Source organism: Neovison vison, chromosome 12 (genome assembly GCF_020171115.1).
Source record: "Neovison vison isolate M4711 chromosome 12, ASM_NN_V1, whole genome shotgun sequence".
Classification (NCBI taxonomy): domain Eukaryota; kingdom Metazoa; phylum Chordata; class Mammalia; order Carnivora; family Mustelidae; genus Neogale; species Neogale vison.
In genome coordinates this window covers 47,952,495-47,974,622 of record NC_058102.1, presented here as the reverse complement: position 1 = coordinate 47,974,622, position 22,128 = coordinate 47,952,495, and the positions used below count along the sequence as shown (strand labels likewise).

At 37.4% G+C, this 22,128-nt stretch overlaps 1 protein-coding gene across 2 annotated transcripts; it reads left to right on the top strand.

Annotated features, from left to right (window-relative positions):
* Nucleotides 1-1,183: 1,183 nt before the first annotated feature.
* Nucleotides 1,184-21,565, top strand: YEATS4 (YEATS domain containing 4). Of its 2 annotated transcripts, XM_044227404.1 has the most exons (7): nucleotides 1,184-1,447; nucleotides 4,060-4,179; nucleotides 8,172-8,238; nucleotides 8,375-8,469; nucleotides 13,577-13,669; nucleotides 13,761-13,848; nucleotides 20,913-21,565. In XM_044227404.1, the coding sequence occupies exons 1-7, from the start codon at nucleotides 1,397-1,399 to the stop codon at nucleotides 21,080-21,082; spliced, it is 684 nt and encodes a 227-aa protein (XP_044083339.1). In that variant the 5' UTR covers nucleotides 1,184-1,396; the 3' UTR covers nucleotides 21,083-21,565. The 2 variants fall into 2 exon arrangements, with proteins under 2 accessions (XP_044083339.1, XP_044083340.1); XM_044227405.1 differs by lacking the exons at nucleotides 8,172-8,238; nucleotides 8,375-8,469.
* Nucleotides 21,566-22,128: the final 563 nt, after the last annotated feature.

Sequence of the window (22,128 nt, the reverse complement as noted above, 5' to 3'; positions counted from 1 at the left end):
GAGGAGAGGAAGAGAGAGAGATCTCCATCAGACTCCCAGCTGAGCATGGAGCCCAACACTGCAGCTGGATCCCACAACCCTAAGATCATGACCTGAGCCTAAACCAAAAGTCAGATGCTTAACCCACTGAGCCAGCCAGTCCCCCTCCCCCCATACTGTATTCAATGAGAAAGATTTAAACCTAATTTTTATGGGAAAAACCCAAAGTAGAGGAAAAGCTGAAGATACAGGTGGAGTGGGTATGATTGATGGGGAAAAATCCTTGAAGAAGCAAAAAAGACTGAAGAATTGTTTTTAAACTGAAAGAAGATTCTCTCTTAAACAGAAGAAAAGGGATGGAAGATACTGAGCAAACCAAAGCTTATGTTTAGATCTTCAGGTGTGGAGATTTGTTTTCTCTATGAGATTACATGCAGTCATCTGATAAGAAAGAGCGGGTTGATGCCAGAGTTGGAGGTTTGAGACTGGGTAAAATTTTAAAGTAACTAGGGGATAAAAAGGAGCGAGAACTTCTGGCAAACATCTAAGGCTTCAATTGATTTGACTTCATTAATTTAGTGCAAGTAATCTGCGCAGTTATGGGTGCCACTGAACAGGCAATAGGGGAAAGTTTGTGTCAAGTTATGGACCCTGGACTATAAACTCAAGAGTGTCAAAGAAAGCAAAGATAAAGGGATTAAATAAGAAATGAGACATTCAACCCCGTTGGTCTGGATGAATAAAATGAAAAGCTGTGGGCAGGGGAATAGAGTTGAACTTTATTTCAAAATACTTTTTTAAAAAATTTATTCAGAGAGAGAGCATAAGCAGGGGGAGAGGCACAGGGAGGGGAGAAGCAGACCCCCGCTGGGCTGGGAACCCAACCTGGCGCCAGATCCCAGGATCTGAAGATCATGACCCAACCAAAAGGCAGACGCTAAACCATCTGAGCCACCTAGGCGCTCCCTAAAATCCTCACTCTTTAGGGATTATAAGGTATTGGCTCCAAAAGCCGACTTCTTGGTTGCTCCGTACCCAAGTTATCCAGCAGGTCCTCACGTAACCGCACCACCAGGCCTCCACCGGTTTCCCACGACCGAGGCCCGCTCTCTGCAGAGCCCCGGCTGGGCGCCTGCGCCCTCCGCGCACCACCCCTTCGCGCCTGCGCACGGCGCCGCCACCGCTCCTTCCGTTTGGGCTCCTCACCGCGCGGGACTAAACGCGCTTCCGGGACGCTACCCACCGCGAGGAGTTGGCCGTTCCTCAGCGCCCCGAGCCCCGGAGACTCGCCCTCACTCCGCCAGAGGCCATCCGCCTGGGCCCGCACAGGAGGAGCGGGGCCTCTGAGGGGAGCGGCGACCCCGCCGGCCCCGGTCTCTTTCCCTGGCGGCGGCGGCGGCTTCTTCCGTAGGACAATATGTTCAAGAGAATGGCCGAATTTGGGCCTGACTCCGGCGGGAGAGTGAAGGTCAGTGCCCGGCATGCGCCTCCCCTCCGGGAGTGGCTCTCAGGTCCTGGCTCTGCCCTGCGTGGCGTGGGGAGGGCGCGGTGGCTTCCCTCTCGCGCCTTCTCAGCTCGGGTTCCAAACGGTGGTTTCTAGACTGAAAGCCTGTCAAAGCCGCTGCGGGGAAAATCAGTGCGACTTTTGGCCGCGATGTGACCGCCTCTCAACCCCTTTCCCTCCCCGCCCCAAAAGCCGGTGGTGGCTCGGGGGAGAACTGGACGTTGTTGCCGAGGAAAAGAGCTACGTTGATTGAGGGCTTGGTGCTCCTTTTGCCAGCCCAGGTCACGGGTAAACTGGGGGTGCCATTCCCCTGATGGTGAGGGTAATAACAGCAGACACTGGATTCTGCGCTTAACCGTGCCAAGCACAGTAGCCAGGCGCCTAACCCGATTCTGTGACTCTGTCCCTGCAGCCGCTTTAGAAAGGCTTGCACACGTAACACGTGCAGGTGCGAGAACTGAAGAACTGCGGGGGGGTGGGGCTGTAGAAAAGTTCAGAAAACTTGCCCGAGTCCATGATGTCCACAAAGCCCCAAAGCTTCGGCCAAGATACTACTAAGCAAGGCACGCAGAGAACAGAACCCTGGCCCGCACATAGAGAACATTCAGTCAATGTGAGTTTGTTGTTGTGAAAGTTGTTAACGTGGAGCCTAACGTAATGTTTGACACTGACACATTTCCCTCCCACTTTCCTACATCCCCTGGCACATGAGTTTTTAAGGCAGGGCTTTCGAGTTCTTGATAGAACACCTATTTTTACGCCTTCTGATTTTATATTTACTGCAGAAAGGAAATTAAAAAAAAAAAAAAGAAATCACGCGCGTTCGAACCAATCTAGTTACTCTTATCAGTGTCCTTATCAGTGTTACACTGTTTTTACATAATTTTGACTCTCTGTGTATACAGCTGTTATGCACAGTGCTTTAATACCACATGCAAAGTAGAAGTTTTTGGAAAATTTCAGAAACTATACCAAAATTTAATAGAATGGAAAAGATGTTAGGTAAAATTTATACTACCAGAAACTTAATAAATATATATCTTGCCCAAGCTTTGGGCAAGGTTTTGGGCTGATAGGAAAGGGGTTGGGACATTAGCTTTTGGAGAACTTGCGGAACTTTCTCTACTTGTAATTGTGTAAGGTTCAAAAAGTTAAGTCCAAAGTGATTTGAGAAAATTAGGCTTGTAATCTTCAAATGCTTTTCCACCAAAAATGTGTGCGAGTTAGTCATGTAAAGCTTTAAAGTTCGGGATTTCTCATTCTTGATTGTTATGTGGTTTTGTAGGCATCTTTTTCCAATTTAGATTAATTTCCTTCAGCGAGAAAGGCTTTTGATAGATGAACCCCGTTTGCATCATGTGAGGAAATCCACTGAGCAACCCGTCATAGCTGCAGGATCTCTTATCCATTCCCCCCACCAGTGCTTTTTATGCTCATTTATTCCTTCTTTCCTCATTATCCTTATGCCTTGAACGTGATGCCCCTTCTGTTGTTGCCACAAGTGTCAAGTAGCACTTACTGTGATTATTTAAATTCTCATACAAACTGCTTTCTTTCTTTCTTTCTTTTTTTTTTTAAAGATTTTATTTGTTTATTTGACAGACAGAGATCACAAGTAGACAGAGAGGCAGGCAGAGAGAGAGAGAGAGAGGGAAGCAGGCTCCCCACTGAGCAGAGAGCCCGATGCGGGACTCGATCCCAGGACCCTGACATCATGACCTGAGTTGAAGGCAGCGGCTTAACCCACTGAGCCACCCAGGCGCCCTGCTTGCTTTCTTCTGAACTAACTTGAGGATAATAGGGATTGGATTTGTTAATTTTCCAACCAAAATGGAAAGTTTTTCCATTTGTTCACTGCTTTTCCTCTCTTATAAGTTGTTGAATACATTGGCACAGCACTTCTAATATGTGGTATGTATATCTTGCTCTTTGATGTTCAGATACATTTTTACTGTTGAACAATTAGTCTCAAATTTCATGTGCAATATTCAGCATTTTCTCCTCACTTGAAATTTTTTGTCTCCTTTTCGTGATAATCGGGCAGCAGTCACCACGTCTACACTTACCAGATGTGATGTGAAACATGAACTTACATCTCAGAACTTAATGCATGAGTAATCAATTGAGAAATGTTTGCCCTAATTCTACCTAAGAATCCTCTCCCAGACTGCCTTTAATATTTGTACTCTGTTTTGGAAAACACTGCCGTAAGCTGATAAATCAGGACATTATTACCATCAGGTGATGGCAGTCAATTGGCAGTCTTAATTCCCAAGGCTTGATTTAAAGTTTGTAAATAAAGAGCCTTTCTTCAAAACAAACAAAAAATCAAAGTATTTTACATGATTTAAATAGACATTTTAAAAATGGGGACATTGTAATTAATCTGGTGTTTAATTACTTGTGTTAATATGAAGATAATTGTCTGATATTGATTTGTTGAGAGAAATCCATGTTATAAGCAAACTAGTTATTTAGATTGCTTGCCATTCCTTAAAACAAGTTTTCAGAGCTCTTATTCTGTATATTTGGGTAATGATGCAGTATTAATTGGTGTTGAAATATTTTTCTTTTAGGGGGTTACTATCGTTAAACCAATAGTTTATGGTAATGTTGCTCGGTATTTTGGAAAGAAAAGAGAAGAGGATGGGCACACGCATCAGTGGACAGTGTATGTAAAACCATATAGAAATGAGGTAGGCACTTGTTTCTCCTGTAACTTTTTTGAAGCTACCGTTTGTTTTTGATTGAAGATAAATTGTAATATTACAGATAACTTTCTGGTTATAAAATTGTCACATTGTAGAAATGTCATCCCCCAGATGTTGAAAGAATAAAGTGAGAGTTGTCTTCACATAACTAACTGTTAGTAGAAATCAGTTTTCCAATAATGTTTTCTAACTTAAGTTATGATAACAAGAACCATGCTATAAACACAGCACATCTTCCAATCATTATGTCTTAAGTTAGCTTCCTATTTAATCAGGTGTTTCAGGAAGGGTAGTTCATACTTTTTAGGAACAATTTGGTAATAAGACCATCAGGAAGGTGAAAGACATGAAACTATAATCTGGCTGCTAGTAATTTTGTTTGGCTGCTGAATCTCTAATGCCTGGAATACAGTCAGTACATAGTAGGTATTCGGCAAATATTCATTGAATATGTTGATTTAAAACCACTTAAAGTTCACACAAAAATTTGTATGTGAATATTTGTAGCAGGAGCATTCATAATAGCCAAAAAATAGAAACAATCAAGTATCTTTCAGCTGATGAATGGATAAGTAAAATGTGTTATATCCATACAACAGAATATTACTAGCCAGAAAAAAAAAAAATAAAGTACTGAAATGTGCAGCTACCACATGGAGTAAATTTAGAAACATTATGGTAAGTGAAAGAAGCCAAACCAAAAGATGCATATTGCATGATTCCATTTTTATAAAATGTCCAGAATAGGGTGCCTGGGTGGCTCAGCTGGTTAAGCAACTGCCTTTGGCTCAGGTCTTGACCCTGGAGTCGGGAGATCGAGCCCCATGTCGGGCTCCCAGCTCCATGGGAAGTCTGCTTCTCTTTCTGACCTTCTCCCCTCTTATGCTCTCTCTCACTGTTTTTCTCTCAAATAAATAAAGAAAATCTTTTTTTAAAAAAATAAATAAAATGTCCTGAATAGGCAAATCCATAGACACAGAAAATAGATTAGTGGTTGCCAGTGCATGGGTGGAAGAGGGATTTCGGAGTGAGTGCTAATGGGTATAGGGTTTCTTTATGTATGATAAGTACATTATAAAATTGATTGTGGGGATGGTTGTTCAATTCTGAATGTACTGAAAACCATTGAAGAATTACTATAAATGGGTGAATTGTGTGGTATATGAATATCTTGATAAAGCTGTTATTTAGAAAGACAAAACAGAAAACCTTCAATGACTATTGCCCTTAGGATAAAGTTAAAACTATTGTGTTTTGGGGCACCTGGGTGGCTCAGTGGGTTAAAGCCTCTGCCTTCGGCTCAGATCATGATCCCAGGGCCCTGGGATCGAGCCCCATATCGGGCTCTCTGCTTGGCAGGGAGCCTGCTTCCTCCCCTCTCTCTCTCTGCCTACTTGTGATCTCTGTCTGTCAAATAAATAAATAAAATCTTAAAAAAAAAAAACTATTGTGTTTTAGGGCCATCTAGGTGGCTCAGTCAGTAGAGTTTGTGACTCTTGATCTGGGGTTGTGAGTTCGAGCCTCGTGTTGGGAATAGAGATTACATAAAAATAAAATGTTAAAAATAAATAAATTTTAAAAGGTTCTAAAAGGCCTGCCATGGTCTTTCCCAGTTCTGTGCCTGCAGCCCTTGCTGTGTTTGCTTCATCATATACCCTACATTCCATCAATACTAGATTACTCTCCGTTTCCCAAAGGGACACTCTTTATATATATATATATATTTTTTTTAAGATTTTATTTATTTATTTATTTGACAGAGAGAAATCACAAGTAGGCAGAGAGGCAAGCAGAGAGAGAGAGGAGGAAGCAGGCTCCCTGCTGAGCAGAGAGCCCGATATGGGACTCGATCCCAGGACCCTGAGATCATGACCTGAGCCGAAGGCAGCAGCTTAACCCACTGAGCCACCCAGGCGCCCCCAAAGGGACACTCTTAATTAAAATGTCTTCATTCACTCCTTCCCATCTACTCCATTCTTATTGTTCCCTTGGGTCCAAGTTTAAGTGTATTTTCTTCTGAACTACTCTCAATCTCCAAAAATTAAATTAGATGCCGTTCCTACGAACTTATACCTATTGCTCTCCTAACACAGATTACATTGAAATGGCTGATTTTCTTGTCTACTCCCTCCCCATGAGGGCAAGAGTCTATTATTTACCATTTTAGTATCTGGTACCTAGTATTGGTCATTTGTAGAAAAAAACGAAAGAAAATATTGCCCAAAGAATCTTCAAATATGCTTATGAAAAGCTGCCTCAAAAAATGATGACAAGGGGCGCCTGCGTGGCTCAGTGGGTTAAAGCCTCTGCCTTCGGCTCAGGTCATGATCCCAGTGTCCTGGGATCGAGCACCGTATCAGGCTCTCTGCTCAGCAGGGAGCCTGCTTTCTCGTCTCTCTCTGCCTGCCTCTCTGCTGACTTGTGCTCTCTGTCTGTCAAATAAATAAATAAAATCTTAAAAAAAAATGATGACAATATAATGTTACGTGGTCAAAGCAGATGTTAGTATATCATTATTACCCCAATTTAAAAAAATGTAGATAATCATATGAAAAAAATTCACAGAAGCAAGTAAAAAGATTAATGAACACTAGTGTCAAGTGTGACTGATTCAGTTTTGCATTTTCCTATTTCTGCAATGAAATTTTTTTTTTAAAAAGTCACTTTCCCGGGCGCCTGGGTGGCTCAGTGGGTTAAGCCGCTGCCTTCGGCTCAGGTCATGATCTCAGGGTCCTGGGATCGAGTCCCGCATCGGGCTCTCTGCTCAGCAGGGAGCCTGCTTCCTCCTCTCTCTCTCTCTCTCTGCCTGCCTCTCTGCCTACTTGTGATCTCTCTCTGTCAAATAAAATAAAAATCTTAAAAAAAAAAAAAAAGTCACTTTCCCTAGGAGTATCCCTTTATGTGTCAGAACTACTGAATATGCTTCTGTGCTTCAAAATAAGATTAGGAAAAGGAGTCTTATATCTGATTGTTTTAGGTTACTTAGTTTAGTTGACCTTAGCTTTACATAATATAATTTTATTCTTTAAAGTTGCTTAGTTCTTAGATGTGCTTTAGTTTATATTCTTACTTCTATAAAATATATTGGAAATGTACTATTATTTTATATTTAAATGTAAATTATTTTATATTTATATAAATTTTAAGTATTTATATGAATTTTGTTATGTATAATGTATCATATATAATATATATCTTATATATAAATCATATATAAAATTATTTTAAGTTTATATAAATATAAATTGTTTCTATTTTAAAACATTTATATTTAATATATAAATAAGTATAATTTAATTTTATTATTTATATTTATATATAATATTTTATGTAATATAATACATATTATATTATAATTACACATATAGTTTATATAATATTAATTTATATATGATTTTAAAAATAAATATAAATATTTATATATTTAAAAATTTTTTAGAGCATTGTCTGTAGAAATATATAAAAATGCGATTTGCAAAACAAGTAAATTAGGGATATGTACGTTCCTGTATATTACGTTATTAAAGAATTCAACTCAGTCCCAGCTCCATGGGGAGTCTGCTTCGCTCTCTGACCTTCTCCTCGCTCATTCTCTCTCTCACTGTCTCTCTCTCTCAAATAAATAAAATAAAATCTTTAAAAAAAAAAAAAAAAAGAATTCAACTCAGGCCTCCTTTGTTTAAAATAAAAACCAAACCTAGGTATAATTCACATTTTTTAGAAAATTATAGATTCCAGTAGGGATTAAGTGATACACTTGTCGTGTTGACCGCTGGTTGATATATGGAATTGTTCAATCACTATATTATACACCTGAAACTAATAAAATACTGTATGTTAACTATACTGGAAGTAAAAGAAAATTAGATTCCATAATATTTGAGGGAAAGTATATTTTATGAAATTAGGTACAATGCTCAGTGTATTTTGCTTGTAGTTTTTATATGTAGATAACAGAACTAATTCCTCTATTTTAGGATATGTCAGCATATGTGAAGAAAATCCAATTTAAATTACATGAAAGCTATGGCAATCCTTTAAGAGGTACAGTACAGCTTTTTGATTCATAATATAAAATTTATTTAACAAATTTAAAAAGATGTAGGTGACTGTACCAGTAATTTATAATTTATAATTTATAAATTACCAGTAATTTATAATTTTTTTTTTTCCTCTTCAGTTGTTACTAAACCTCCCTATGAAATTACTGAAACAGGATGGGGTGAATTTGAAATAATCATCAAAATATTTTTCATTGATCCTAATGAGAGACCTGTGAGTAATGATAATCTTTGTAAACATAAAATAGATTTTTATAATTGTAAAAATGTAACATACTTAATGAATAGTTTGTTATATGTTGACATTTTTATTTAGATACACTTTATGTAAGCTTATAGCATGGTGTATTTTGCCATGAGTTAAGGTTTTTCATTTTTATGGTAAGTACCTTTCAAAACTTATTTTTCAGTTATAGAAAGAAGGGATATAATGCGAACATTTCTCAGAAAGAAACCATGGAATCATGTGATTACCACAGCGGAAGTTTAAAATTCAGGGCACCTGGGTAGCTCAGTTGTTAAGCATCTGCCTTCGGCTCAGGTCATGATCCCAGGGTCCTGGGATTGAGCCCACATTGAGCTCCCTGCTCAGCGGGAAGCCTTTTTCTCTCTGCGTCTCCCACCCCCTCTGCTTGTGTTCCCTCTCTTGCTGTGTCTATCAAATAAGTAAAATCTTAAAAAAAAAAAAAAAGATTTAAAATTCATTAATATTATTTGGTTATTAGTAATAAACGAGATGAGTCCATCTGCTGTTCAGAATGAGAGTATCTGGTTTTTTATAGTTAAAACACCTAGCAACAGTGTTTTTTGCTTTTTTAAGTTGCTGTCACTACTAGCAGCTTCATTTTATGCTTGACTTTTAATTTACAACCACTGATTTTTTTTCTTTTCTTCTCTTCTTACCAGATTGTTGCTTGATAATGTAAAAAGTCCCTCAAAACGTTCACTTTGATCCCTCAGCAGTTTTGTGAGGTTGAGGGTATCATCATTTTAGAGATGAGGATACTAAGGTTCAGGGATCAAGTCATATGCTCAGAAACACAGTTAACTGTGGCAGTTAATTTTTGAACCTAGTTTATTTGCATTCAGACCTCACATTCTTTGCATTATCTTTCCTTTGAACTAAAGCTACTCAGCTTGTTTGGGTTGTAAACCCATAGGGTTACAACTTAGTTATAGCTCGCTCATCCCACTTGTGTGGTTGGTGTTTAACTCCAATTTCAGATCATCACCATTAATTTTCATCTTGATAGACTCAGTGCATTCCTTTAGCACCAAACGTTTACACTTTTATAATCAGATTATTTATAAAAGTGCTTCTAATAGAGCTTCTAATAGGGCTTCTAATAGAGCTATGACCTGGGCCTGTAGTCAGAGAATTCGTTCCTAGTGGACTGTACCAGAGATATCGGAGTTGTTTTTCAAAAATTCAAACTCCTAGGCCCCATCCCCTGGAGAGTCTGATTTAGTAGGTTTGGAGAGGGGCCAGTACCCCTCAAAATAACCCGTGTGATTTTGCTGCACAGTAAGACTTAGGACCCATAGGTATAGGCCATACTTCTGATATGTAGGAATTCCTTTAGGCAGTCTTTCAAATGAGTCGTGTTTGGGCTTGCTGTCTCCAATAGACTGTTGACTTTGTTATTAAGTGAAAGATCCTGTTCAGGTCTGGGGTAGTTATGGTGGTAAGAAAGCTCTAGTTTAGGGGCTCCTGGGTGGCTCAGTGGGTTAAGTAAGCCTCTGCCTTCAGCTCAGGTCATGATCTCAGGGTCCTGGGATCGAGCCCGGCATTGGGCTCTCTGCTCAGCAGGGAGCCTCCTTCCCCCTCTGCCTGCCTCTCTGCCTACTTGTGATCTCTCTCTCTCTGTCAAATAAATAAAATCTTTAAAAAAAAAGAAAAAAAGCTCCACCTTGGACTTTTTACCGATAACTAACTATTCATATATTCATTTTCTTTTCTCCTGAATAACATCTATAGCTCATTTAAATGTTTTCCATGTGATAAGGTTTTCAGATGTCCTATCATTCTTTTGTTCTTATAGAACAGACACTATATTCTAACTGGCAAGAAATTATTAAATATCCATTACTTGCCAAGATACTGTTCAAGGGGTAGGATACAAAGATGAGATTCTGCTCCTGTCCTTAATGAAAATAGTCTATTAGGAAGGATAGAACCCAGAAATACAGCAGATGTTGAGAGAAGGAAAAGAAATCAGGAATGCTACTAGTGCAGAAACTCTTTTTAACTTTGTAAGATTACTTGAATTCATTTTTACTTTGAGAATGTGTTGCCTTACTTGTCTGTTCTTCATCTGTCCTATCCATCACTCCCAATTGGAAAATACATCTCTGAAAGAAATCATTATATCATATAACATTGTTACAAGACAACTCAAAACTCTTGGAAAGAGTTTATTGTACTTCCGCAGTGATTAATTTATTGAATAGGTTTCCATATAGATCAACACAGGCCTGAATTTTATCACCCAAAAACTGTGTCTCATGTTCTTTTAGTATAATGAAACCATTACACTTTTTTATTTGTTGGCTCTTTTTTTTTGGTTTGTTTGTTTTTGTTTTAAAGATTTTATTCATTTATAACTGAGAGAAGGAGCACAAGCACAGGGGAGCAGGAGCGGGAGAAGCAGGCTTCCTGCCAAGCAGGGAGCCTGACTTGGGGCTTGATCCCAGGACCCTGGGACTGTGACCTGAGCCAAAGGCAGATGCCTAATGACTGAGCCATCCCTTTAATTGTCGGCTCTTTTAAAATAAGTCATGATGTTTTATTTAAAATAATAAAGAAAGACATGGGTAATGTGATTTATTCCTGTTACCTGGTTATAGATTAAAAATCTATAGATCAAACCATTATAGATTATAGACCAAATCATTATAAAAGTAATGATTGTTCCTAAAAACCAAAATGCTTAACTTGGGTTTTTATTCCTAGAAATATCTTTGTGTCTAGTTTAGGCATTTTAATTGATCTAAGAATCTTCAAACACCCCTTAAAATTAGAGACATCTGTTTTGGCATTTTTCATTGTCCACATCTACATGAATGCCTCTAAGTGTCTGAATAATAAATTCAAGGAAGGATAGTTTTATGATGCAGTTTTAAATTATTCATAAATTATAAAAGTACAGTATGTACATGGTTTAAAAAAAGGTTTTAAAAATAAAAAATACAGGGCGCCTGGGTGGCTCAGTGGGTTAAAGCCTCTGCTTCGGCTCGGGTCATGATCCCAGGATCCTGGGATCGAGCACTGCATCGGGCTCTCTGCTCTTCAGGGAGCCTGCTTCCTCCTCTCTCTCCCTGCCTCTCTGCCTACTTGTGATCTGTCAAATAAATAAATAAAATCTTTAAAAAAAAAATAAATAGGGGCGCCTGGGTGTTTCAGTGGGTTAAAGCCTATGCCTTCGGCTCAGGTCATGATCCCAGGTCCTGGGGTTGAGCCACACATCGGGCTCTCTGCTCAGCCAGAAGCCTGCTTCCTCCTCTCTCTCTGCCTGCCTCTCTGCCTACTTGTGATCTCTGTCTGTCAAATAAATAAATAAAATATTTAAATAAATATATATAAAAAATAATGCAAGTCTCCTGCATGAGTTTCTTAGGGCTGCCATAACAATGCACCCCAAACTGAGTAGCTAAAAACAACAGGTATTCTCACAGTTCTGGAGGCAAGGTATTGGCCATGCTCTCTCCAAAACCTCTAGGAAAGGATCCTTTCTGGCATCTTCTAGTTCCTGGTAGCCCGGAGGGTTTCTTGGCTCTGGTGGCATAACTAAAATCTTTGCCTCCATTGTTGCCTGGCTCCTCTCCTTCCTTGTCTCTGTGTCTCTTATGAGGACACCAGTCATATTGGGTTAGGGTCTTAGCTAAACTTTATTACATCTGCAAAGACCTATTTCCAAATAAGGTCACATTTACTAGTACTGAGGCTTAGGACTTTGGCATATCTTTTTAGGGGACACAGTTCAACCCATAACATCTTTCTCCCACCTCTGGCCCCTTCCCTAGGAAAACCACAATGATTGTTTTCTGTTTCTCTAGAAATTACTCCCATGCATCTCACATATTTGAATCGCCAAGTTTGAATTTTTCAGTTTTCAGCAGTACCTGTCACCTCGTTATGTGATGACAAATGATCCCTTTTCTTCATTGTTTCAGGCTTTTTTCATTTCTCTAGAGGAATTTCTTCAGAAATAATGCCTGAGAAAGCTTCAGAGCCATTGCTACTGAAAATATCTTTATTTTGACCTCATACTTGATTGTTTGCGTAAAAACGTCTAAATTTCACAGGAGGATGTGCTGTCTCATGTCTGAGTGATGGGAGAAGGAAGGTTAATGGGCCCTGCCACTACACAGCATTCTTGATTTCTGTACTTGTCAACTTTGGGCTTGGAGCCCCCCCTGTTTCTGCTGGTTCCAGCCTGTAATGCTGCTTTCTGCCTTGAGTTTTCATGTTGTGAATTTCTCTATTACGGTTTGTCCACTTGTGTAGTCTCATCTCCTTTCTGTCTACTTGAGAAACTTGTCAAATTGTCTGCTTTAAATATAGCAATAATGCATGCTTCTTAGAATTATTTAAGCTAACCTTTTGGAAAATTATTTGAGGCCTCTGGATTGGTTTCTGCAACTTTAATATCAACTGTACTGTTTTATTAGCTAGGTTTTATTTTGCTCAAGTAATCACACATTGTGCTGCAAAGCTTTTCCTTTGATGTCTTATTATACCTGTTTTTGTGTATTTTGAAGACATGTTGGTTCTACCAAAGTGAATTATCATTGACAAACTTGTTTATTATGTTATTTGTTTAATAATATTATAGATCACCAGAGAAAGTATCTTGCCCTCACTGAGCATTTTAATATTGGTTATTTACTTTGAAAGTGTCAAATCTTTCCTCCCCCTGTAAATTTATAAACTTTAATCTTGGGCAGAATAACTGTAAAATTAATCCCATTTCATTTGTGTAAGTAAAAAAGTTAGTATCTTAGTAAACTTCCAGCTTAATTTCTATAGCTATATTTCATGTTATTTTTCTACATAGTTACTCTATAGAGATGTTTTTAGACATCCATACCTACCTTCTTTAAAACATTCATGTTTGGTAGATGTGGATGGGTAATAATACCTAATGGGAAAATAAAAGTACAGAATTTGAGTAATTTGGCATACAGTAACTTGCAGTTGAGATAAGATCTTGAATTTGACATGTTAACTAATTCTACTTTCTAATTCAGTTACAGAAATCATGATGTCTCACGATGATGAAAACCATTGCACAGATGTGACATCTATTTTTATTTCACAGGTAACCCTCTATCATTTATTAAAGCTGTTTCAGTCAGACACCAATGCAATGCTGGGAAAAAAGACAGTGGTTTCAGAGTTCTATGATGAAATGGTAAGAGGATTTTATAATGAGAATTTTAAAAGCATTTTAAGTTGTAGAACTTTGAAGTTATTGGGCTTTTTTTTTCATTTTATCCCATTAGATATTTCAAGACCCAACAGCAATGATGCAGCAATTATTAACAACATCTCGCCAGCTAACATTAGGAGCCTATAAGCATGAAACAGAATGTAAGTGCCATGAATTCATAAGTAATCCTGAAATACAGTGTATTCTATAATGGTGAAAGGATTATGGTTAGCGACTATTAAATTTTTTCTAAGGATATATAAAGATAAATTTTTTATGAGTTAAAAAAATATATGTATTACTATAGAACCTCTAAGAAGGATGTTTTAAATTGTTCACAAAGTAGCGTCTCACATTCTCTGAAATACTGTCTTTTATTCCCTAATCACATTTTAGCATAGCTTTCCATTAGTTTTGCTTAACCCGTCAGTCATTTTCTGTTTACTAGTGCTTGCTAATAAAATCTGTGAAGAACCTTGAAGAACATAATTATAGTTGACCCTTGAATAACACCGGGTTTAGAGCTCCTGACCACCCTCCTCTACCCAACCCACAGATGGTCAAAAATCTCTGTAGCTGTTCACTTCCCAAACACTGAACTACTAATAGCCTACTCCTGACTGGAAGCCTTATTGATAAATAGTCAGTTAACACATATTTTGTATATTATATATTTTTAGTCTTAAAATAAAATAAGATAGAGAAAAAATGTTAGTCGTAAGGGAAATACATTTATAGTACTGTACTGCATTTACTGACCAAAAAAAAAAAAAAATCCATGTATAAGTGGACCCATGCAATTCAAACCCATGTTGTTCAAGGGTCAACTGTATACTTTTGTATATAGTAGTATCCCCTATCCATGATTTTACTTTTCGAGGTTTCAGTTACTTGTGGTCAACATTGGTGCAGAGCAGGTGATCTTCTTCCTGACACATTGTCAAATGGTCAGTGGTAGCTTAATGCTGTGTCACAGGGCTTGCGTCGTTCACCTCACTTCATCTTACCACTTAGGTATCTTATCTCATATCATTACAAGAAGGGGGAGTACAGTACAATCAGATACTTAGACCACATTTATGTAACTTTTATGACAGTATGCTGTTAAAATGATTATATTTTATTAGTCATTGTTAATTTCTTACTGTGCTTAGTTGATAAATTAAACTTTATCATAGGTCTGTATGCAAAGGAAAAAGCATAATGGATATAGAAATCAGTATTATCCCATGGTTTCAGGCATCTACTGGGGGTCGTGGAATATGTTCCTCATGGATAAGGGGGGACTTCTGTACTGTGAACTAGTTTATCTCTCTTTGTTTACCCTATGCCATTTCACATAGTTTCAGATTAATGCTGGGGTGGTGAATACTAGAATGACACATTGATAATTAGTCATGTTACATTTTCCCTCTAAGCTGACATGGTGTCAGAATCCCTTACACATCTCTTCGTACAGCTACTGCCAGTCATTTGCAGTTGGTACTCAAGATGATACCTATTTGCCATTCTTGTGTTAACATTTATGTCACCATTCATTCAGTTCTTTGATCTTCCATTAATTTGCTTACGGTATATATTGAGCACCAGTTACATACCAGGCATTATTCTAGGTTCTGAAGATAGAGCCGTGTCCAGAGCAGATAAAAATCCCTCCTTCCTAAAGCTTACATGCTACTGAGAGAAAGGCAAACACTAAATTAACAAAACAGTAATGTGTAAGTTAGTAATTAGGTGATAGGGAGAAAAACAGGAGGGTAGGGAACACCTTTGGTGGAGGCTATAGATCAGGTCAGAGAATACATTTATGAAGCATATTGAAAGTTTATAAAACATTACTGCTAATAAATTCATGGAGATTTGCTCAAGCACAGTGATCTAGCTATTCATAATAATAATTGCTTCTACAAGGAATAGTTAGAACAATAGTACACACTTAATGAGAACTTACTGTATAGTAGATAAGTGTTTTACATTTCTGAACTTCTTGAATTATGGGTATAACAACCCTAGGAAGAAGATGCTACTATTAGCCCTGTTCTGTGGGATAAATGCCCTAGTGCATAGAGAGACTTAATGACTTGTTTCAAATCACCCAACAGAGCCAGGATTTAACCTAAATCCATGCTGTTCTGTTTGTTCTATCAATAAGTTATTTTATCTCTGTGTAAAAGCCTTACAGTCTGTGCTTCTAACCAGTAAGTTATATTGGCTTTGTAAAAATAATAGTCCTCTTTGGATTGGTTTACTCTAAATTGAGGCTTAATTTAGAAGTTTAAAACAAATTATTCTTAGAAATTTATAAATTTTTATAAGCATTTAATATATAGGAAATAGAAAACTGAAATAAGCTAAAAGATGTTTTAAAATGTTTTTCCTTACAATCCTCATTGCGAATTAAGTCTTCTTCCAAATACATCGTGCCCTTTGCAGTCTTACGATTGGTAAGAAAATAAAGTGTAATGACTAAACCAAACAACAAGAATCTCTATCTATAGTGTATGCTGTCCTTTTGACAAATAAGTAGGATCAGGTCTTCCTGGCTAGATTTAAAACTACCTGTTAACTGTTGTAATGACTGCTTGTTGTTTCCCAAATTTGTATGTGCTGTTTCCAGGGCCTGAGATGTCTATTTCATCCATCTAATTCCTTTCTCATTCTTTAAAACTTAGCTCCATTTTACTGCTGCCAAGAAGTCTTCCTTGATACACACACCCTTTCACACTGGTATGAATCCAGTCTGCTCTCATAGCTCCCTCTGACACTGTACAGCATTTTCCTTTCTTATCTATTGTCTACCTCACCCCAGCATCTAACAAAGTGCCTTTCACTCAGTATATGTTTTTTGTTTGATGTGGGGGGGGGAGCAAAGGAATAAAAGTTGTTGCGTAGTAAAAAAGCACTCTAAACAAAGTCTAAGGACAGATAAGCCATGAAAAAGTAATGTGTTCCTATCACAAATGACTGGTTTCTTTAATATATAAAGAGCTCCTGCACATCAGTAAGAGGGGCCAATAATTAAAAAGCTTGTGCCCAGCAGAAGAAACCACCAACAAAATGAAAAGGCAACATACTGAATGGAAGAAGATATTTACAAAGTATATATCTGATAAAGGGATAATATTCAAAATGTATAAAGAACTCCTACAACTCAATAGCAAAAAAAGAAACAATGCAGTTTAAAAATGAGCAGGATCTGAATTGATATTTTTCCAAAGAAGACATACAGATGGCCAACAGGTACATGAAAAGGTGCTCAATGTGACTAATCTTTGGAAAATGCAGCTTAAAATTGCAATGAGATATGACTTCACACCTGTTAGAATGGCTATTTGCTAAAGGACAAGAACTAACAAATGTTGGCATGTGGAGGAAAGGGAACCCTGATGCACTGTTGGTGGGCATGTAAATTGGTGCAGCTGCTCCAGAACACAGCATAGAGGTTCCTAAAAAAATTAAAAATAGAACTACTATATGATCCAGCAGTTCCACTTCTGGATATTTATCTGAAGAAAACAGAAATGCTAACTTGGAAATTAAAGAGAGATAGATACTTCTATGTTCATTACCATGTTATTTACAATAGCCAAGAAATGAAAACAACTGATGAATGAACAAAGAAAATGTGATACATATATGCAATGGAATATTATTATTCAGCCATTAAAAAGAAGGAAATCATGCCATGTATGACAACATGGATGGACCTTGAGGCACTATGCTAATAAGTCAGAGAAAGACAAATGCTAAATGATCTTATTTACATGGGGAATCTTAAAAACAAAAACAACTGGAGCACCTGGGTGGCTCAGTTGATTAAGCGTTGACTGGATTTTGGCTCAGATCATGATCTCAGAGTCTTGAGCTTTGCACCCAGCAGGAAATCTGCTTCTCTGCCTCTCCCTCTGCCCCTCCTCCTGCTCACACATGCACACGATCTCTCTAAAATAAATCTTAGGAAAAAAAAAAAAAAAAAAAGCTCATAGAGAACAGATTGGTAGTTGTCAGAGGTGGGGGTCGGAAGGTGGTGAAAAGGCTGAAAGGGGTCAAAAGGCACAAACTTTCAGTTATAAATAAGTCATGGGGATGTAATGTACAGCATGGAGACTAGTTAGCAATACTGATTGCATATTTGAAAGTTGCTGAGAGATCTTTCATCACAGGAAAAAAAATTCGTAACTATGATGACAGATGTTAGAATTACTGTGATGTTCATTTTGCAGTATATACAAATGTAGAATCATTATGTTGTACACCTGAAACTAATATGTCACTTATACCTCAGTTTTTTAAGAAGGCCGAATAATGTGCTAGAAAAATTAGCAAAGGCTGGCGCCTGACTGGCTTAGTCAGTTAAGCGTCTGCCTTTGGCCTGGTTGTGATCTCAGGGTCCTGGGATCAAGCCCCACATCAGGCTCCCTGCTCAGTAGTTGGTCTGCTTCTCCTTCTCCCTCTGCTCCTGCTCATGTGCTCTCCCTCTCAAATAAATAAATAAAATCTTTTTTTAAAAAGAAAAGAGAAAAATAGCAAAGGAAAGAAAGACAATCCATACAAAGGGAAGGAGAAATGTCTCTCCTAAACATAAAAAGATTGGCCCACTTCAGTAGGAAAAAGAGAAAGGCAAATTAAATATACCCTGAAATACCCTTTTTAACCTTTCAGGGTAACTGAGACCAAGAGTTTGATATAGTAGGGAAACAGACATAACGCTAGTGAGATTGGAAAGTAATAGAACCTATGAGAGTTACTTGGCATTCCTTCAAAGTTACAAGTACATATATCCCAACAATTGTACTTACAGGTATTTGTCCTACAAGTGTACTCATTATCCCACAAATATACTGAAATAATTATAGCATATACCATAGCATTGTTTATGAAAGAAAGAATGGAAATACTCCGTGTATATCAAAGGAGACAGATTAATGAGTTATGTATGTCCATTAGGTGAAGTCACCTGCAGCCATGAAAAGAATGAGACAGCTGTAGGATATGGAATGGGCTTTCAGACATAATATTAAGTGAAGAAGCAAGATACAGAGCAGTGTGTAGATTGTATGATACCACTTGTTTTGGGGGGTAAGAAGAAATTACACTTGGGATGTGTTCTTGTCTATGAACAAAATATTTCTGGAAAGATACCAAAGAATCCCCAAACTGATTATCTCTGGGAAGAAACACTGATTGGTGTTTCTGGTGGGGGTCAGCGGGGTGCAGAGGTAAAAAGAGACATTTACAGCCTTTTAATCTTGTATCATATATAGGTACTCCTATTTTCAAAAATAATTTTCAAAGTTAAAAGCAGTGAAAAATTACAAAGAAAAATAAGAATTGTTTTGGCAATATAAAATTTTACCTGTATTATAAAATACATCATAAAAAGTCACTGACCATAAACAAAATAAATATTATTGCATGTTTTTAATGTTCTAGATGCTTTAAATTTATTACTCAATCCTCAGATATTCTCTGAGAAATACAGTTTGAACTCTACCAAATAGAAACTAGATTGAGGGAGACTTAGGAAGTATCAGCACTTAGCTAATAAGGGGCCAAGGTTGTGTTTGAACTGAAGTCTTTCTGATTTCAAAGGGTTACCCCACACACACACCAAACCGTGCTGCTTCCAGTTAGTGATCATCTTATCAAAAGTACAGCTGTGGGGACTCCTGGGTGGCTCAGTGGGTTAAAGCCTCTGCCTTCAGCTCAGGTCATGATCTCAGGGTCCTGCGATCGAGCCTAGCATCGGGCTCTCTGCTCAGCGGGGAGCCTGCTTCCCCCTCTCTGCCTGCCTCTCTGCCCACTTGTGATCTCTTGTCTGTCAAATAAATAAAACCTTTAAAAAAAAAAAGAAGTACAACTGTGCTTTCATAGTCGTCAGCAGCAATTACCTGAAATGTCCACAAGAGGGAAATGCTGGACAAAAAGTAGGCATTTTTCTTTGTAAAACATAATAATACACTATCCAAATGGAATATTTAAATAGTTGTGTTCTATTTTGCAGTAATGGTATTTTCTTTAGTAATTTGTTATGTGACCAGCTAGAATGTTTTAAATATCATTTAGTGTTCCTCTGTCATAATTGTAGTTCGGAAGGCATTTTATGTACCTGACAGTATTCTAGATACTTTATGTACATTAATTCATTTAAAATTTTTTTTTCATTTATAATTTTTGAATAAAGTATTCATATGAACTAAAAATGAAAGTTTACAGGTCTGCTTACTAAGATGCTAAGTTCTCTTTACTTGCTGGTCATTAATACCAGTAGGAGTTATTCCACGAGTACCAAGAAAATAGAAAACTCAACTAAGAGCACATTATCTCCAGAACTTCTATAAAACCATTAAGACTAGTTTGGGGGAAAGAAATAGGTCATAAAATAAACTAAATGAGACAATTAAAACTAGAAGTTAAAAAAATATTAAAAATCCTTTTCAAATAATATGAGGTATTTGTTGTAGTCCCATTATAATATATCTCATCATAATGTAATGAGAAATGATCATAGAAATAATAAACTTAGAGTGGCACAGCTAGTAAATAGTACAGCTGGAATTTAGACCTAAGTAGTTATTGCTATTAAAAAATAATAATAATTATATATATATATATATATATATATAGGGTTTGGGTGCTCAATTGGTTGGGTGACTGCCTTCAGCTCAGGTCATGATCTTGGGGTCCCAGGATCAAGTCCCACTTTGGGCTCCCTGCTCAGCGGGGAACCTGCTTCTCCCTCTGACCCTCCCCCCTTTCCTTCTCTCTCTCATTCTCTCTCTTTCAAATAAGTAAATAAAACCTTTTTTTTTTTTAATAGGGGTTTGTTTTACCAGCATGATTTTATGTAAGCTTTACTGTACATACATTTAAGAACACTGTATTTAGTTATCTCTTCTTATTGGCTGGATGTCTCTTGGATTATATGCCACCTTATTTCCAAATTAATATGTATGTGGAGAGAAAAACAAGGACATTATGTCTTAACATCTTAATTGTGAAATAAAATGTGAGTGATCAGAATTTCATTCTCAGTTGTAGAAAGTGTCTCAGATTCTCTTGTGAGAGTTTAAGACTTTCTACTCCCTCCCTATATTTAATGTATCTTAAGTTGTTTATATTTCATCATGGAAACTGACCTAAGGAAATGCCGTATTTATTACTCTGACATACCTTAGACATGTGAGAAAAATGAAAATGTTCAATAAAAATATGTTTTCCTCAGTTGCAGAACTTGAAGTGAAAACCAGAGAAAAATTAGAAGCTGCGAAAAAAAAAACAAGCTTTGAAATTGCAGAGCTTAAGGAGAGATTAAAGGCAAGTCGTGAAACTATAAATTGTTTAAAAAATGAAATCAGGAAACTTGAAGAAGATGATCAAACAAAAGACATATAAATAGTTCTAAGAGAACTTGCTAGTAAGCTAAGCTGAAAATATGATGGACTTTAAGGGAGAGATGGACTGCAAATGCCATGGTGTTTCTTAGAGAAACGACACATGTAGGTGTTGACCACAGATTTCCCAGCAATAGGGTCAAAGGATTTGTACTTTTCAAGCAATCTTTAAGGTGAAATAGATGTGGGTAATAAGAATGAATGCTGGATAGACATTTATCAACCCATTTTGGGGTAACTCTAATGATGTTAAGCACAATTTAAAAAAAATTTTTGCATTGTATATATAGTGTATCCTTTTGACAGGCATCACAATTTCATAATAAAGTATAAGTTGTACAAATTTTGTACTTTCCTGGTAGAAATAGATGGTAAATTAACATGTGTATTTAATTTTTTAAGTTCTTACCTGTCCCCATCCTAACTCTTTTGTATCGGTTGTACCCACTGCCCAATAAGTACTCAATAAATGTAGTTTACAGATCTTGTGTCTGCCTCTGGTTGTGTTTCCTCCTCTTTGATGAACCACCTGTATGTAGCCCTCATTACAATTAATGTATCTCCCATTATACTGTAACCGCACATCTCTTACTGGCACTCACTGTAGCATAGACATGGCAAAGATCATATTTTGAGTATTGTTCTACCTCAGGACCACAGTGTCATTTGTTTTCATGTAGAAAAATGTTTAATCCCTCATATATTTTCCGAAGCTGCTGTGTATCAGCTTCATATATGACCCCTAATTTCTCTACTTTCTCCTTAGCCTCCTGTTCAAATCCACATAGTGAGCCCTATACTTTTGGACTCACCTGATTGGAACCTGTAGTAGTGCTTGAGGCCACATAGGCTGATCTTTCTAGGCAACACAGGGACAACAATAGGTAGAAAAGTAATTTGGGAAACATGTAACAATATTAGTTAATGGCAACCATGCCTTTACCTAATATAAGGATTCTGTATTCTCTGTATTTATCTCCTCTAGCACTTGATGCTTTTTATCTGCCCATAGGTTAGTTACTTTGAGTTTTTACTTTGTTGCTTTAT

Bases quoted from the DNA above. Each gene is read 5' to 3' on its own strand.
- YEATS4 (XM_044227404.1), top strand. From the start codon at position 1,397: ATGTTCAAGAGAATGGCCGAATTTGGGCCTGACTCCGGCGGGAGAGTG. The intron at 8,470-13,576 runs GTGAGTAATGAT...TTTATTTCACAG, and splicing joins TTGATCCTAATGAGAGACCT to GTAACCCTCTATCATTTATT. The intron at 13,670-13,760 runs GTAAGAGGATTT...TTATCCCATTAG, and splicing joins CAGAGTTCTATGATGAAATG to ATATTTCAAGACCCAACAGC.